The 18193-nt window shown below is 48.0% G+C and overlaps 2 protein-coding genes across 7 annotated transcripts in view; one reads left to right on the top strand and one right to left on the bottom strand.

Annotated features, from left to right (window-relative positions):
• ZNF711 (zinc finger protein 711) overlaps positions 1 to 6031 on the top strand; it is a 29004-nt gene extending 22973 nt beyond the window's left edge. For 5 of the 6 annotated variants that reach the window (XM_053955829.1, XM_053955831.1, XM_053955830.1 and 2 more), the window contains 2 exons: positions 1036 to 1123; positions 4597 to 6031. The gene's annotated coding sequence lies outside the window, so the exon portion shown is untranslated. Of the gene's footprint in view, positions 1 to 1035; positions 1124 to 4581 lie in introns of all 6 variants that reach the window. The other variant, XM_053955832.1, reaches the window with a different exon arrangement.
• POF1B (POF1B actin binding protein) lies at positions 295 to 17672 on the bottom strand. Its single transcript, XM_053955842.1, has 15 exons — positions 17343 to 17672; positions 12274 to 12312; positions 11784 to 11885; positions 10105 to 10278; positions 9051 to 9181; positions 8120 to 8147; positions 7244 to 7318; positions 4990 to 5082; positions 4143 to 4256; positions 3836 to 3988; positions 3612 to 3722; positions 2857 to 2985; positions 2504 to 2577; positions 2300 to 2414; positions 295 to 1264 (listed from the first exon to the last, which is right to left on the bottom strand). Exons 1-15 carry the CDS (start codon positions 17670 to 17672, stop codon positions 1259 to 1261), a joined length of 1674 nt encoding a protein of 557 aa, XP_053811817.1. The 3' UTR covers positions 295 to 1258.
• Between the last annotated feature and the right edge of the window lie 521 nt (positions 17673 to 18193).

Raw genomic sequence — 18193 nt, forward strand, 5'->3', positions numbered from 1 at the left:
CAGGCTGAAGTGGGGCCCAGGCTGGTGAAACTGCAGGCCCATCTCAGCCTGAACACACGCAAAGAGCTGCAGCAGGAACAGGTTTTACTTGTAGCTCTTTGCCCAGTCCTGAAGAGCACAAGGCTGGCTGGACATCCAGCATCAGCTGAGGGAGTTCTGGCACCAGCAGCCAGAAAAGGGAGCCAGCCCCAATCCTTCACTTGTAAAGGTTCATGGAGAGGAACAAGACACCACCTACACCCCCCCTCCAGCTGTACACAAATTGTTTCCAGGACAGACAAACGGACAGTGATGCAGAGAGTTAGACTTGGGTTTATTTCATGGTTACAGGGAGCCTCCAGCATTCCTTCCCCATTAAAACATTGCCCAGGGTCTGTAGTATCTGGGAACAGAAATACATGGCTGCAGCAGGAAAGCAAAGCAAGAACCCCACGATAAAAGAGCACCTTTGGATTGCAGTGTTGCAAACTTTCCCTGTGCTGTGTTGCTCAGACAACTACTGAATCATGAACTCCAAATCAGTTTGAAAAAATTTCTGTGGTCCTTCAGAGAGTGGAAATTGTAAATGGCAGGTTGCTCTGATAAGGAAATTTAGTCCATGAGTTATTTTCACACAAAATTCTTCTATATAAAAATATACCAAGTTCTTGAAAATTTAAAGCACAGCAAATAAATACAGCTGGTTTGGGGCTGAAAATACATCACCTCTGAGATCAGAAGCATTCTCTAAAGTGAGCCTTGGCCCAGCCCTTCACTGAACTGGGTCCCTGGCATTTGCCAGGTCAGGAGCTGGGTTTGATGTAAGTTTTGTCCATTGTGTCCGAGCTTCCCAGACAGAGGCAGGTGTAGGGTAAGGAGCAGTTCCCAGTGAGGTATTTCTGAAGTTCCCATGCAGCCCGTGACTCTGCACTGAAAGCAGCTGTGGGAGGGGTGGGACTGACATCAGGGTCATTCCCACTCTCAGCATGAAGAGACAGAACATGGCTACAAGGATGAAGAGGAAAAGGTTTCAGGTGTCTTCCTTTTGTCTCCTAGATTGCCTCAGGACTGGCTGAAGAACAGGAGTTAGTCAAGAACAGCTGAAGTCCACAGAGGGATAGCATCCCACTCTTCCAAGGGAAAAGTGAGTCCTTAATGTTTTCCCAGCCTTCCTCACGATCAGACTGAACCTTTTCTTGGATGCAGAAGAGCAGAAAGTAAAGCAGTTTTAGTGGTTTGTGAACTCCTTGGAGCAGCTCTGAGGGCTCAGAGGTTTCTCTCATTCCTAAAAGAAACAAGCAGCTTGTTAGAAGAAATACACAAACCCATTTCTGTTATGAAACAGAACTACCTCCCATAAAGCATCTCATTTAATTACCTACTTGTTCTCTCTTGTACAGTGTCCAAGGGGGAAAGTGAGCCTTTCCTCTGTACAAAACACTTCACTTTTTCATTTCTCTATTGATGTTTCCTTGCTTGACATTTCACTAGGTTGCAATGCACCTGGGTGAGGTTTAGGGATCAGTACTAAAACTCTGCTCTTTCCCAGTGCTCTGAGCTTTTTACCTTTTTAATCCTGCTGCAGGCAAGGTCCCCGTGAGGGACATGCCAGGTGTGTTACCTGCATCTGCTCAGGCTGTCACAGAACTGTCCCCTGGCTGTGTCCCCCCATGGTTGTGTCCAGGTGCTGCTGTGACCTTGTGCCTGCAGCCAGCAGCACCCCTGCTTGCCCACTCTGCCATTTCTCCAGCCTTTACCTTGTAGCCTTGGCACCACGAGCCCTGCCTATAACAGAAATAGCTTCTGCAGCCCTGTTTTCTATTTTTACTCTGAATCACTCCTTAAAATGTCAGCACTCTTCTGCATTCCTGGGCTCGTCACTGCCCTGGCTCAGGGTGAGTTTCAGGGATGTGGTGCTTTGTATGTTTTAGTAATGGCTTGGAGTCATTAACGCTCCTAATGCAGAGGAGCACAGCCCTCCCAAATCCCTCCTGACCTGAGAGCACAGCAGGACACAGTCCCTGCCTACCTGCCCAGTACAGCAACACCCTGGGGCCGGTGTTAGAGCAACGCTGATGCTTTTGTTCAGGGGAATTACGTGCCCGAGAAAACAACAAAAGGTTTTATTTGTACCACACCCACCAATTACTGCCTGCTCTAAAAGCTAGGACAGTTCCCTGGCTGCAGTCAGTCACTTCTCTTTTTGCAGTTAAATTACCACAGGGCATCCCTGAGCTCTCAGTGTGGGTAATACTTGCTTTGAAGTTAAATTGAACACTTAGGATTGCAGAGGGAACAGTCCATCTCCAGGTACACTTACGTGTTTCCAGATCTCTCCAGTCCTCTCAATTACAATCGTTTGTGATTTATTGACAGGTGATGTGACCTTGTAGTCATCAGACAGCAGACCCAGAATAGGATACTGATTCCTGTACCTGTAGAGAGTTGCACAGGTTGCTAAACAGAGCCTAAACAAAGGAAAGCCCAAAGGATGTGCTTTTAAAAAAGGTGAATAACACATTACTTTTTAGTGATGATGGCTGTCACCCCGGGGGACTGACTGCCTGATACCTTCTCATGCTTCAGTCTGAAGAGCTCCTGACAAAACCAAAAGCAAACATTGATATGAAGTCATCTTTTTTGAAGTATCAGTTCACTAAAGCCACAACAAAATATTTGCAGAAATTTGTCTCAACAGTCTGAAAATCTGCCCTTTCAGAAGGCTGGCAAAGGAACAGCATTCAGTTAGAACAAATCCTAACCCCCTTTTCTGAGCCAGGAGAGGACAAGGGACTTCCTGGTAAGGTTCCACCTACACAGTACATGGAGGCTTAAACACAAAAACCCTTAGAAGAGAAGTAACTTGTATTATTTTACCTCTTGCTGTTGTTTAATAAAAGCCTCTTTGTCCTCCAGCAGCGATGTCAGTTCGTGCAGCCTCATTTGCAAGTCGCTGTTGCTCCCCTCTCTCCTGGTTATGTCCTGCTGGAACTGGCACAGCTGGGACTGCAGAACAAGGCAGGAGCTCTCAGGTGTGGGGGGCTCTGGGCAGGGCCCCTCAGCACCCACCCAGGGCTCCAGGGGTGGCATTTCATTAACACCATCAACAGTGAGACCCAGGGATTTTCAGGTCAGGAAGTTGAGCCACACAGTAAATTCAGAAAGTGCTAATTGGACTGAATTTGACCTTGTATTAATTTAATGATTTTAGAATTCTCAAGCTAAACCAACACTGAACTAGTTAAATTGGCTTCCAGAGTTGGAGACTTTTACCACTGATTTCCTTGAGAGACATTTCCTAAATACAGCTGTGACTCAGATTTATTTTTGTTTCCTATTAAGCATATTTTGGCTAATTTCTTACCTTATTAGGACACACAAAATATCCTTTTAGGACAGCCTACTAATCAAGTTGATCCCTAATTTCTTCATGTAAAGAATGGTTGGGTTTTTTTAAAATCACAGTTTTATGTTCTACTATAAAGAACATCTAAAAGTTTTAAACCATCAGCAGTGTCTATGAATAAAGTAACTGCACAAGCAGAAGACACCCAGAAAGTGCCTGTGGTAGATTTCTGCTGCTGTAAGAGCAGGAGCAGCTGTCCCTGCACACAGGCAGCAGAGCCCCTCACCCTGAGGCTGCGGATCTCCCTGTCCTTGTCCTCCCTCAGGTTGTTGATCATCTCCACGTAGCGGCTGGAGAGCTCGTCCGTCGTGGTCTGCAGGGTCGGGCTGGAGCAGCTCTGCAGCAAAGAACCCAGTTTTATTTTACAAAGGGAGTTTTCATTGTTAGTTTCCTCGCTGATCCCTCCGAGTCTGGGACTCAGCTACTGCACCCAGCCAGGTGAGCCCTCACCTGCAGCTTGAGGCTCTGGATCTCCTGCTCCAGGGCCCTCTTGCCGTACTCCAGCTCCTTCAGCTGGCAGTCCTTGTTGCCCTCGCTGAGCCGCAGGGACAGGAGCTGTTCCTCCAGGGAGCGGCATCTGGCAGTGCTGTCCCTGAGCCCTTGCTGGAAAGCACAGGGGGAATGAGCACATGGACTTCCTCAGGGAGGAACAGCATCACTCACACCACAGGCAGCAGTTACTCAGAGTACCCACAAGTCAGCAAATTGCCCCCATTTTGGTTGCCTGGAATGACACTGGAAATGTTTCTTGAGTCACCTGCTGCTGACGATTGTTCTCCCTCAGAGAAGCCAGCATTGTTTCATATTCTTTCACTTGGGAATCCTTAAAAGCCAAATCCTTCTTCAGCAAGACATTGTCAGTTTCCAGCTTCTGCAGGACAAAAGTCAAAAGTTTACAGTCAAAAGCTGAAAATTTTCAGTAAACGCTTCCCATAAAGTGCAACACAGTCATTAATATAGGGATGTTTTAGAACTGAGAGAATGCTCAACTTTATTGAAAGTCTGGGGCTTAGGTACATAGCACACTATGGCTTTGTGTTGGGTGGTGAGCACTGGACACTGCCCTTCCAGTCTGCCCCAGAAACAATTTAAATAGAAGCCAACAAAAAACCCCAAACAAACAAAAACCACCCCAAAACTAAGCCCACTGCACACACTCCTTGTTCTGTGCTCAAGTCCAAACTCTTCTCCCTCAGCTTTGCATTTTCCAGGACAATGCTGTGACAATCCCAGTGGTGCCGAGCACTTGGGCTGGTGTGGGGAACAAGAGGAATTGTCTGCTGCCTACACCACAGCCACAGGGCTGGCTGAAGGCCAGAGAACCTGTGGAGCTGCCAAAGCCACCCGTGTCCATCCAACCAGAGAACCTGTGGAGCTGCCAAAGCCACCCGTGTCCATCCAGCCCAGAGAACCTGTGGAGCTGCCAAAGCCACCCATGTCCATCCAACCAGAGAACCTGTGGAGCTGCCAAAGCCACCCGTGTCCATCCAGCCCCCTGAGGCACTGACGGAGCAGCCACTGCCACCAGCACAGCCACAGCCTGGAATGCCAGCCCTGGACTCCTGCTGCCAGCTGGGAGCAGCTGGATGAGGAACAGGACTCACCCCCAGGTCATCCTGCAAATGGCAGAGCTCCTCCCGCAGGTTCTTGAAGGTGGAAAGCACCAGTCTCAGGGATTTGTCCGATGTCGCTCTCATCTGGGAGGGGACAAATGAAAAGGATAATTGGGATTAATTAGGCAGCTTTGTTTACAATATGCCTGACCAGAGGTAGAACAGAAACTGCTTTACAGGTGACAATAACTTCTAAAATCATTGCACTTCCTTTGAAGTGCCCACAGTTTCTACTGGAAATGTTTTCATTGCACTTTGTTCTGCAAACGCCAGTGTTCAATTTCTGCCTTGTAACGCAAGACAACGTTAAAATGGAAGGAAGAACAGGGTAAGGAACTGCCTTTGTACACATATAAAGGGAAAAATAAATGTGTTAATATTGTACAATTATTATTTGAGCTATAAAAGCTTTGTGCTTACACTGATTTTTAAAAATTACTGCCCTGCCTGAAAAGGCATAGAGGAATGAGTCATGTTTGAGATCTGGCAAAGCTTTGGGCTCAAGGATGAGGGAATTTAATTAACATTTTTAAAAATTCAAATTAAAAAAGCTCATACAGGCAACTCCTCCCTTTAAAAGGAAAAAGATCCTAAAGATGAAAGGAATCACCTGGATGAAAGAGAAAACTATAAGTGACCACAGCCCAACACTGTTCTCCTTTGGAGTGTTAATTTTAATGCCTTTAATAGCTGTGTATTGATTCAGGTGAAAGTATAAATTGTTGCATTTCATGATACATTTATAACATCTAAAGGAAGAAAAATAGACTTTGAAAGGACACACAAAATAACTCCTCAAGTTGTAATGCTCCTGGAAGGGTTGAATATTCTGTGCAAAATCTGTGTTTTTTTCCTGTCCAGATAAAAGTGAAACCCTCCTGTGTGTTCCCTTAACTTGGAGCTCTCATGCTCTCTGGGGATTGGCCCTTGCCCAGTTTTTTATCCCCATTGATGCCATGATGTGACTGAGACTTCATTCCTAGTGTAATTCACCTTTTTTTTGGTTTTGTAATTAAAGTGGAATTTCACTTTTGCCTTGTGGTTTTGTTGGTTTTATTGTGTAATACACTATAGAGTAGTTTGAAAGAAGGAATTGAGTCAAATGGTGAAATTTAGACTATAAAAACGTAAGTAAAACCCCACTCAGCAACTGCTTAGTGTAGAGGTTGCTAAATCCCAGAGGTGCCATGTGCTTCTCCAGTGGAATCCTCTGTGTCCTTGGAGGAGCCTCTGGGCATTCCCAGCTCGGGATCCTGGGCTGTGCAAACCCTTCCCTCCCAGCTCTGTCCTGGTGGCCACGGGGTCTGAGAGCACCCTGGGTGGATCCTGACAACACCTGGTTCCCCAAAATCCATTCTGGCTGCATTTTATAATCACAGCTGGGAGGATGTAAAACCAGCTGGACACAGAGACAACAGGAAATGCCTGTTCCAGCTTTTTCACCTGGAGCTGAACCAGCCTCCCAGGACAGTGTGCCAGCGTGAGGCCATGGAATGTCCTCATGCTGGTGGAATGTCCATGGGGTTGATGTCCATCTTCCTTGTAAGAGAAGCACAGAATAATTCCAGTTGGAAGGGATGGGGGGGAGGTCAGAGCAGGGCAGCTGCACGCTCAGACCAGGCTGCTCCTTCTCAACTTAATTTCAGTGCATTTTTTTTTTACCAGGAAGTGATTCCAAGGTGCAGCTCCCAGGTAGGATCACCCTCCCCCTACGTGAGGGAGCCCAGATCAGGACACACCTGCCTGGCAAAGGCAGCTCTGAGTGCTGAGCTGTGCTTTTGGCATCCAACAGCAAACTGAACCATTCTTGTTGTGGTTCAGGTGTAAAGGGTTTTGTCCTCCTGGGCTGGTTCTTCAGCTCCCTCCCTCCCTCCTCCATGCCCAGCCATGGGGTTGGGCTGAGAGCAGGTGGGATTCAGGCTCTGCTTTTGGGTTTTTAGCACCTCCTATTTGTGTTTGGCTTTTGAAGTCTTAATACACAACACAGAAAGATGAAAGGTCTCTGTTCTCCTGTCAGTGGTCAAAAGCCAAGACAGCTTCCAGTGAAACTGCAGGAAAGCCCCAGTAGAGCTCAGTTTAAAACACACAAGTGGACTGTGGGTCCATGTGACACTTCCTCTGAAGCCACCATTCCACCCCCCTCACTCCAGAAACAGTGGGATGAGGGAATACAGAGTGAAGGGTGTTATGTACCAAGTCCCTCCTGTGTGTGAGCCAGCTCCTACAGGCTGCCAAGCTCCCTTACCTGGAGGAGATAACGAATCTGCTGCTTTGTTGCCTCAGACAGTCCTTTGGGAATTAATTCTTCAATATCTTCAGTCTAAGCAAAGAAGGGAGGAAAGGGGAGACATCTTGATTAAGAATTTTGCCTGGTAGATTAGTAATGTGGTTTCTTCATTAATTACACAGCTCTGCTATGAAAAACATCCTTAGCACAAGGCAAATAAGAACAAAAATAGATCAAAGTCTATCCAGAAAACTTCCAAAGTCTTTTATATGTGGGGCATGTACAAAGTGAGATAAAGTGATACATGAAGCATATATTCAAATCCATAAATTCAACATTTAAAAGGAGTATTCAAACCAATCCTCTCTCAGGGATTAACAGCTGATGCTACAACTCCCAGCAGTTTATGGTGGTTTATTGTGTTTCTGAGTGGGCTGCCAATAAACCTCAGATGACCACCAGGAGATGCTGCCAGGATTCAGTGGCATTTTGTTCAGTGAACCCTGGACAGGTATTTCTGCCCTATTCACACTGAATGCCTTCAAAGGTGCAGCACCTGCTGCTCAGCCACAGGGAGTGAGAAAGCCTTTGCAAAAAACACATTGTAAAAATACTGGTACCTGTGCAAGTCATTTTCCAGTGAAACCATTATTGGAACAGCAGGAGAAACTTTTCCAAAATTTGACTCTCATACTGGAATAATCCAATTTCTTTAGTTTCCTTTCAGTATTATGACATTTGCAAATGCCTGCCTGGCAGTAGCTTTCAGGCTCTGAATGTTTTTACAAGCAGGAAGCATTGACTAACAAAGACCAGCCTCCTTCATTTCAGCTGCTTTGCCTTTATTTGCTTGAACCCTCCCCCAGCCGTGTCAGGGGACAGCCTGGGCCTTACCTGGCACGTGAATTCAATGTCGTGGTTCCTGTAAAACACAAAAAGCTGTTTGAGAACTTCCAGGATTCAGGCCCATATTCACCACGGAAAGATTATCTGGACAATACAGAGCAAGGAAGGATCTTTCTCAGCTGAAGAGTCATTACCTTCCGTCTGTGGAGGAATTCCTGGGGAGACTGGAGTCCAGGCTGACTATCCCCAGTCCTTTGGGCAGTTATCCCAATTATGGGCAGTTAACCCAATTACTCCCTTAATTGCCTGCGTAATGGTTCGCCCACAACTCTGCTGCAATTCCCTGCCCTGCCCCAAGTGTTGACTCGGCATTCTCAGGGTTTCTGTGATGGTTCAATTCCCTTTTTCCCCTGCTACAGGACCACTTTCCTTATTCAGTGACCTTGGAAGGCACCAGACAAGATCGGGAGTGAGGGGGAAGAATGAGGGTGATGGGAGGGAAGAAAGTTGTGCAGGGCACTGCCTGCTGTGACTCTCATTTCTTTCCACAGATAGTCTGCAGGGCTCTGCAGAAAATGTGCTTAATGTTCATTTGGATGTAGAGACTGAGCTTTATGCCTTTAATCCATGACACAACATCACAACAGGACTGAGGAAATTTGGATGTTTGGGTTGTTTCTTCAGGACACAGCAATAGAATTGTGTCATGAAATGTATGTCAGAGCATGCTGTAAGTTCTTGTTTGCTCAATGTACAAACACGTGTGGGAGACACAATTCTTAAGCATCCCATTCAATAAATTTCCTTGGCTTACAGCATTTCTATGTCCTCAGTTACTTGCAAATCAGATGAATTTGTAAAACATCCAGTCAATTCCAACTGTCAGGAAGAAACAACCAATCCACAAACAACACTGTCCCCGTCAGCTGTGCAGTGCTGGATGTCTGGGACACAGCAATGACAGATCCAGTGGCAATACCTTGTCCCAATCTTCTCCACGTGCTGCAGCAGGCAGCTGTACAGGTCGTTGCTCTTGCGGTGCAGCTCGGCCAGCAGCTCCCCAAAGAAGCGACAGTCCAGCTGCTCGGGGCTGTCCTGGGGGCAGCTCACCTGGCAGGAGACAGGCAGGGATCAGAACAGGATTCCTTCTTTGGGATGAAAGCTGAACATGAAAATGCTACAGGCAGGATTTGGGTCTGGCTGCTCTTAGCGATTTTCAATTTATTTTCACTTTTCTTAATAAAGTCTTCCATGTCTGCTGGTTTTCAATAAGCTGTACAGAGAGGAATGATTTCCTTTAGAACAACAAGAATCAGGTCAAGTCCTGCTTCCACAGCGGTGTCCTCAGCCCAAACTCAGTGTCCTGAGCTGGCTGATGGGAGTGCCCGGCTCTGGAAGGTTCTGCACAGGTCTGACACCGAGGTCCCCAGGGTGTTTGTCACCCAAACACCGACTGGGTGCACAGGAGGGACCTGCTGCACTCCCTCCCCAGCTGCACTAACAGGCTGCAGGTACACCAGGAAGCTCCTTTAGTGCTCCCACTGAATTCGTGTCAACAACTTTTGCATCAAATTGAAATACATTTGAAGCCCTGGCTGATCAGCATAGGAGGGAAGGAACCCTGAGCTGATGTTGTAAAGCAATGTTTGTTTCCTCCCAAAGCAGAAGCTGTGCATCTCTCAGTCTTTGTGTACAGACTGACAGGTGAAACCCGGCTGAATTGATGGGTAAAGAAAAGCAAAACCAAACAGCCCCGTGAGACTGAGCCCAGTTAAACACCACGGGCTCATCTCAGCCAGTGCACACCTGAGCACAGGTCTGTGACAACAAGAAATACAACTCTCAAACAGCCTTTCCCCCCCCCAGCAGCACGTGAGAAAGCCTCAGACAGCCCCAGACAGACACACAGACCCTGCTCAGTGAGAAGGGTGTGGTGCTGAGAGTCCCACACAAACCTCTGCAGGCTGCAGAGCCATAAACCCGCTCATCCCGCAGTTTTGTCCCTGCCTAAGAACAAACAGCAGAGCCCTCACCAGCTCGGGGGGGGCCGTGCTCCTCCTCACGGGGTGTCCCCGGCACTCGTCGCCGCCCGGGCCCGGGCACAGCTCGCAGGGACTGCCCGTCTGTGTCTGCTGGCACTGCTGGGTGACCGGGAGCGGCGGGCACTGCGAGCACGGCTCCGCCGGGCACACCTGGAACTGCCGCTCCTGGCACAGAAAGGACCTGTTAGTGCTGGGAAATGCCCCTGCTGGGACAGAAAAGGGTTAATGCTGGGCACTGCATGGATGGGGAATGCTCCTGCTGGGACACAAAAGGGTTAATGCTGGGCACTGCATGGATGGGGAATGCTTCTGCTGGGACACAAAAGGGTTAATGCTGGGCACTGCAGGGATGGGAAATGCCCCTGGTGGGACACAAAAGGGTTAATGCTGGGCACTGCATGCATGGGAAATGCCCCTGGTGGGACACAAAAGGGTTAATGCTGGGCACTGCAGGGATGGGAAATGCCCCTGGTGGGACACAAAAGGGTTAATGCTGGGCACTGCAGGGATGGGAAATGCATCTGGTGGGACAGAAAAGGGTTAATGCTGGGCACTGCAGGGATGGGAAATGCTCCTGTGGCACAGAAAACACCCGTCAGTGCTGGGCACTGCATGGAGTGGGACATCAACCTCAACAGTGAATGAAATGTGCCTGTGACTGGCAGTGCTGCTGGTGGTTTTGGACGTTTTAATAATCCAGATTAAATTGCTTTTATACCTAACTGAACATGAGTTTGCCTCACACTTTCATACTCCAGGGTTGTAATTCACCAGTCTTCCTTCCAATTTTAGTAGCTGCCAGCGATAAGCATGGGTGAAGAACCTTTCCACAAGGTAGATGTCCCACTACACATGAAAATTTCCTTTAGAACTATGCTCCTGATTTGACCTAAATCTAAACATAGCCCAGGTAACAAAAATCAGAAGTAAAACTACGATTTCCAGGGCTAAACTCCACAATTTTTTACTCTTTTCTTTGCACATTATCTGCCAAAAGAAAGAAGCTGTTATTTGTAATTATGTTTTTTTTTTTCCTTTTCCACTTCAGAGACTGGATATCACAGAATTCAGCTGTCTAAAATCCAGAGAGCCATGAAAAATTCCGTTTTAAAAAGCTAAGTAAAAAACCTCAGGTAAATCACTCTGAGATATGCTAAATTTCAGTCTTTTTTTCCTGTTGGAAATGTTTCAGAGCAATAAAATGGAGCAATATTTTTGCTACTGACAAAACACCAATCGGGAGATGAAATTTTAGACAGGTTTGCCAAATATATTTTTTTCAAGAGTTAGCAAAAAAAAATTGCATTTTTAATTTTTTTTTCTAAAAATGTATCTTGATTGTTCTGTTATGAAGATATTGCAAGAAACTAATTTGCATCTATATTCAGATACAGACTAACAGTATTAGAGATACAACAGCAATTTTCATTGTTAGTTAATAATAAATTCTTAGGAAAAATATGGCAAACATTCCACTTTCTGCTCTCCTTAAATATTGCTTCATTTACTTTGAGAATGTCTCCTAGATCACAACAAGGCAGTTCTCAGGTTGGCAGCTACACCTAACAAAAATCAGAAAAAATCCAGAACCAATCCAACCCAGAAACATCAATTTCCTGCTACCAACTCAATTTTCTTCTTGCAATAGATAATATAAACACCCAACTTACTTGGAGGGGATTTAATAGCTCATATTTTCTTATTGTTTTTTCATAGATGACATTATTTCCAGGAGAGAAACTGGCCCCTCTGAGAAAAGGGGATAATGGCTCCTGTAAAACACATAAATAAAAACATCCATACATCTTGTCAAACAGCAAACTCAGGATTAGTGTAATTTTGACTAAAATTAGATAATTTAAAGATATGTGAGATGTCCTTTAGGATGTGAACATGTGAGTGAGTGTGTGTTCATTTAGAAACAAAGTGGTTGTGCTTGGATACAGGGACTACGTGAAATAAATACAGTAGAAACAGTTAGTAATTAATCAATATTAATAAAGACTTAACAGCTGAGAGGTGGGAGCCTGAGAGGCCATCCTGCAGTGCTTCCAATCCCTCCTAACTGCATCTCTCACCCTCAGAGGTGTGAGCTGTGTGCTCAGAGTGTTTATCATCCCCTGTGGAGGAGCTGAGGGAAGTCCAGCACTGTTTCCCTACCTGATCCGGGTTCTCAATAATGATCCTGCGGATGGTGCCCTGCAAGGAAGGAAAAAAGGTTCAGAGATTACTGCACCTCAACCTCCAACACCTTTTCTGGCGAGGAATCTGATTATGGACATTGGCTGTAAAAAATAAATTGAGATCCACTGGCCACAATCACCTGGAGATGTTTTAAACCCAGGCCCTTCACCCCCCAAAGGAATTGGTCCATGTGCAGCATGGCAAGACACAATTCTTCTCTGCATTTTAAGAGCTGCGTTTTTCTCAATCCCCTTTTTGCAGGTCTGAGGGAATCAGTCCATATTTTCTGTAAGTGCAGCACAACAGGCTACAAATCAAAGCTGGATGAGGTTTCCTGGATCACATGTCCCAGTCCATCTCTTTTATTTTCGGTTTTTTCAGGTTACACATCAAACTCAGCTGGTGTAGATGGAGACGCATCATATTCTTTTTGCTTCACCAAGGCATGAAAATTTGGATTTTGCTTAAACTCAGAAGAGAACAGGTAGAGAAGCTGCCCAACAAACCCCTGGGTCACACCCAGTGCACACAGCTCCACAGCTGCCACCTCTGGGAATGATGCCCATGTGGAGCATCTGCACATTCCTGAATGAAAAATGAGATGTGCCTCTTGAAATTACAAGAATCTGCCCCTGGCAGCCGCTTTGTTTTCAAATAGATTTCTTCAGTTTTTGCCCCAGCACTGTCTAGAAGCAATTGCAGACACTGTCCTCCACCAGTTCTAACAAATCACACATTGCTTCAACCCTTCACATCCAGGTCTTTACCCAAACAAGCAGAGCTCCCACTGAACCCAATCTAAGGGCTGGGCAATTTGTCAGTTTGCAGCATACTGTTTATCCTCCCTCACAGCACAAACCTCCAATTTTCATAATGAATCACTTATTCCCCAAAGTCAGGGGGAAGTTTATGTTGCTGCAGTTCAGTCTCAGCCACATTCTCAGCCAGGTGAGAGCAGCTCTGAAGTAGGTCAGGTTTCCTATCAACTCTTGCATAAGTTTAGGAAGCCTGGAGCAGTTTTCCAAACCTCCCAAGAGTGAATCATAACAACACCAGGAAAGAGAAACAAAAGTAGAAAAGAAACTGTTTTTGCAGCAGTCAGAATAATTAAGAAATTTCAAAATTAAAAACGTTGCAGAAACTTGGGGAGCTGCTCAGTGCAGCTGCCACCCCACGTGCCAGCAGGACTCTGGGGACAACACAGAGAAGAGACAGCACAGAGAGGTGGAACATGCAGCCAAATCCCTTCACCACCAACACCTGCAGAACTGGAACTAAAAAGTGAAATACTCAGCACAGGAATGGCCACTGGTCCTTCCTTCAGCCCGGTCTCAGAGCAGGCACAGCCCGAGCCCGGTGTCCGTGAGGAGCACACGGAGCTGTGACACCAGAGAGCCCTGGGACAGCATGGGGGACAACACACGGCCATTGTGTGACACTGAACAGCCCTGGAATTCACTGAAAGGTTGCACAAACATGCCAAGACTAACTCAAAGTCTAGAGAGGATAACACATCCAGGGTGTCTCAGAGGAATAAACCCACAGTGCAGGAGTCTGGAGCATTTTAAGTTGAAACAGACGTTCATAATATTCTCATTCTATATGCAATATTATAAAGAACCTAAGAATGTTTTGCCTGGATAAAATTATGCTTATTTTTGAGATACCCAAACTCTTTCATTTTCAAAGAACTGCTTTACAAACAAGGATTTGCCTGCCCTTTCTCCCATTCCAGCCAAGCAGGCTGGACTGGCACAGGCTGGGAGGGGACCAAGAGGCAGAAACGCTGTGTCTGTGCCAGCCTGGATTGCCCACACACAGCTCGGGGCTCTGCACAAGGAGGTGCCACCTCCAAGGCCTCTGGAGCTGTCCCCCAGCAGTGGGGACACTGCCATGGCAAGGGATCTTGGGCTGTTTCTGTTTTCCAGCATTCCCAAGGGGCACAGCCCAGGCTACTCTCTCCAAGCAGTTCAGAAGTGTCTGGAGATGCAGCATTTTGTAACTGGGAGAAGGAAGGGGAAGGTGGGATTCCAAAGGGAAAGCCCAGTGCTGCAGTGGGTTTGGAATGCAGGACAGCCTGACCAGTCAGTCTGGGTCTGTTTTACAGGATCACAGACTGGCAGGAGGTCGGAACGTGAGGAACTTTAAGGTCCCTTCCAACCCAAACCATGGGGCTTATAAGGAGAATTTTAGAAGGTAACACTAAAACTTCCATGAATATTTTTGCAAGTCTTTAAGATTTCTAAATAAGATCTTTTAATTTTAGAGGAAACATTTGATAGATTTACCCTTAGTGTGCCAATTTTATGTAGAAGCAATCAAATATCCCTCCTTTTTTTTTTTTTTTTAATTTCAACAGGTTACCCTTGGCTTCAGCCAACCCAGAGACAAAAGTGAGAATTTCATCGATGTCAAAGGCCTTTATCCACAACACATTGTCTTGCTAATTACAAGCAATCCAGTCATCTGCTCATAAGTTATGAATTCCAGTTGGCAGGTGAAATGGGGAAATGGCAGGCTGTGTTTGAGGCTGTTACAACACAGACCAACCCTAAAGCTGGTTAATATTACACCATTTTCATGGGAGTCCTTTGCACGTCACGGAACTGAGCCCAGCCACACAAACACCTGACTTCCAAAATTTCTCACATGGACAGAGAACCTCTACAAAGCCTGTCAGGGTTTTGTCCTCTGCAAACATTTTGTATGTGCCACTTCATAAATTCTCTTTTCATGACCATGCAGAAGGGATTCATACACATAAGCCACACTGGAAGGGAATTTATTCCAAACACTTCTCATTTAGATCAAGCAGAGCAAAATTTGCTGTGAATTACTCCAAGGACAAAACAAACCACAAAAGTAAAAAAACCCTGAATCCTGAACCACAAAAAGTACCAGCACATGTGCTCTGTGCACTCAGCAATTTCAAATTCTCCCTCTCTCCAGCTTATTAAAAGTGTACATAAACACAAGAGCACACCCCAGCCACATGACTGAAGACTGAACACTGCATCAACAGGGATGTACCTGTCTGTTATTGTTAATCCACACAAGCTCTGCAGAAGCACATTAAATATTGCTCTAAGACAGCCCTTTGCTTTAGCAGCAGTACAGAGCTGAAACTGCAGCTCTGGGCTGCCACTCACCCCAAATTCTCCTGTTACAACAAACACAGATGGCAGCTTGGTATGGGTCCATTATTCACTTTATGTGGCCCTACACAATGGGCTCAAAGGGCAACTGAGCCACTCTTTGGGAACGTCCTACACCCCTCCCAGGGCTTCTCTGAGGCAACTCCCATCCAGCACCAAGTGTGCCACTTCTGCCTCCTCCCAGCTGACTTCCCTGTTTGTTACTGTTTTCTGCTTTAATAACTTCCTAATAATCTGTATTAGGCGCCTTCCTTCTCCACCACTGAAACTGCAACCCACACAAAGCCTGACTGAGCTACACCCTCTTGTCTTTAAAGTCTCGTCCAGCAAAACACTTCAGCAAGAAATTAGTTTTCATCAGCAGGACATAATGGATTTAGTGACTACAACAGATGTTGAAAATTAACCATCCTCCATAGAGCAGTGACAGCATTTGAGTCTGTAATCTTTGTTCACGTACTTATCTAGGCAGAGGAAGCCTGGGACTGCAATGTTTATGCCAATGAATATTTAATTAATTAACTGCAATTCAGACTATCATCCAGCCTAGCTGAGCAGATCACTTATCTGGAGGTGAGAGACCTGTGTTTACACTCCTGCCCTACATCTTGCAAAAGGGGATTAACAAGCTGGATACAGAGGGAATGGCTCTGCCATTACCAACTCCTACAAAGCCCTTATGATCACAGATTCGTTCAGGCTGGAAAAACTCACCAAGATCATCGAGTCCAACCATTCCCCAGCATGGCCAAGGCCACCACTCGAGCGTGTTCTCAAGTGCCACAGCCACACATTTTTGAACGCTTCCAGGGATGGTCAGTCCACCAGTCCCCTGGGCAGTGTATTCCAATGTTTAACCATCTATTCCATGAAGAATTTTTTCCTAACATCCACCCTAAACCTCCGCCAGCACAACTTGAGGCTGTTTCCTCTTGTTCTTGTATTAGTGCAGCTGCTCGCTCACTTCCCAGGATTTACATAAATCATCCTGGAGAGGAGGGCAGCCCTCAAACTATGCAAAGATTGCTTTGAAAGGAATGCAGATCTTGTATTGGTCTTAATCCAGACTCTTTTTGATAGGTAAATATAACACGGGAAAGAAAATTCAGTAAGTTCATCTTGAAACAAATGTTCATTGCCATTTGAGTACAGCAGAGCAATCCTATCGATGTTAACGGCATTCTGCTGTATGAGGAAAAATGGTTTGAGTATAAATTTTAACCTCCTTTCTGGTTTTGCAGTCAAATCTGTTCTTAAGCTATTGGTTTCTAGTTTTAATACACCACTTGTATGTGTTAAAATGACATTAAATTCCACCGATACTTTCAAGCCATGCCTTGGATACACACACAACAAACCCGCTGAACTGCATTGTGAGGGCTTTCCAAGCCCGACTCCAACACCTCAGTCGCGGACCTTACTAAGCACCATCGATTCAAAGAGACCTAATGAGCACACAGGCTTCGCGTTCCACTGACATGAGCAGCCCCGGTCAGCAGAGCCGCGCGGTGACATCCCGGCGTGGGAAGGGAGCAGCGCCTGCGGCGGCACCGGGGCTGCGCCGCGCCAGAGCCGGCGACAACCGCGGGCTGGGAAAGGGAGAACCGCGCCGGGGCAGTGACCGCATCCCTGCCCCGCGGTGAGCCTGGGCACGGCGGGGAGCGCCCACAGCGGCTTTTCCGCAGCGGGAAATGCGCGGGGCGAGCGGAGGGGCCGGGGCTGGACCCGTCCCACCCCCGGGGGAGCCCGGCCCGAGGAGATCCCCCGCCCCGCCGGGCGCACCCGCAGCTCCCGGGCTCCGGCTTCGACGGCCGCTCATGCCGGGCGGGAGCCGGGTCCCGGGCCGGGAGCAGCCCCCGAGGGGCCGGGGCCGGGCCGTGCCCGCCGTACCTGTGGCGGGTCGCAGCCGTGCCCGCAGTCCAGCGGCGAGGCGGCCCAGGAGGAGCAGGAGGTGCTGACCCGGCGGCAGCCCGGCCCGTAGGTGCGCACCCGGTCGTAGGCCACGGCGTCCTGCTGCTGGTGCGGAGCGGGGTCCAGGCAGGGCAGCGGCCGCGGCGGCTCCGGGCACGGCGGGGGCTCGGGGCAGGGCGGCGGCTCGGGGCAGGGCCGGCGGGCGGGCAGGGTGCTGTAGTGCTGCTGCCGCCGGTAGTAGTGCTGCTGCTGCTGCTGGAGGTGCGGGGGCAGCGCGGGCGGCTGCAGCTGCTGCTGCGCCCCGAACATCGCGGCGGGACTGCGGCGGCGGCGGGGCCGCTCCGGCTTTACCTGCGCGGGCCGCGCCTTGGGCGGGCCGCACCTGCGGGCGGGGAGCCCCGGGCCGACCCCGCCCCGGGCCGGGCCCCGCCGCGGCACCGACACCTGCCCGGAACGGGCTCCGCTGCAGCGCGCTCCCGGTGCGGCACCGCTGCGAGCATCCCCCAGCGCCGGGAGAGAGGCAAAGCCCCGCGCTGGTCAGCAAAGCCCTTTGCTGGTGTTCTCTTTGCAACGTGTGTAGGGGGAGTGTAAACCCATACTCACCTGCTGCTCAAATGAACTTAAATGTTCTCTTCACGGGAGGTTATGAGCTTGGGCACGGAGCCTTTCCCACCTGCAGGTGGCCTTTGGCGGCTCGCAGGAGGCGCTGCCTGGAGCAGCAGCTGCCAGGGAAAGGAGCACGTTCTGGACCTGCATCCCTGCACTGGGCTGCCCCCAGTGATCTGAGCATCCCAGGATGGTCTGCGTTGAAAGGGACCTCAAAGCCCATC

The sequence above is a fragment of the Vidua chalybeata genome, chromosome 14 (genome assembly GCF_026979565.1).
Source record: "Vidua chalybeata isolate OUT-0048 chromosome 14, bVidCha1 merged haplotype, whole genome shotgun sequence".
Lineage (NCBI taxonomy): Eukaryota > Metazoa > Chordata > Aves > Passeriformes > Viduidae > Vidua > Vidua chalybeata.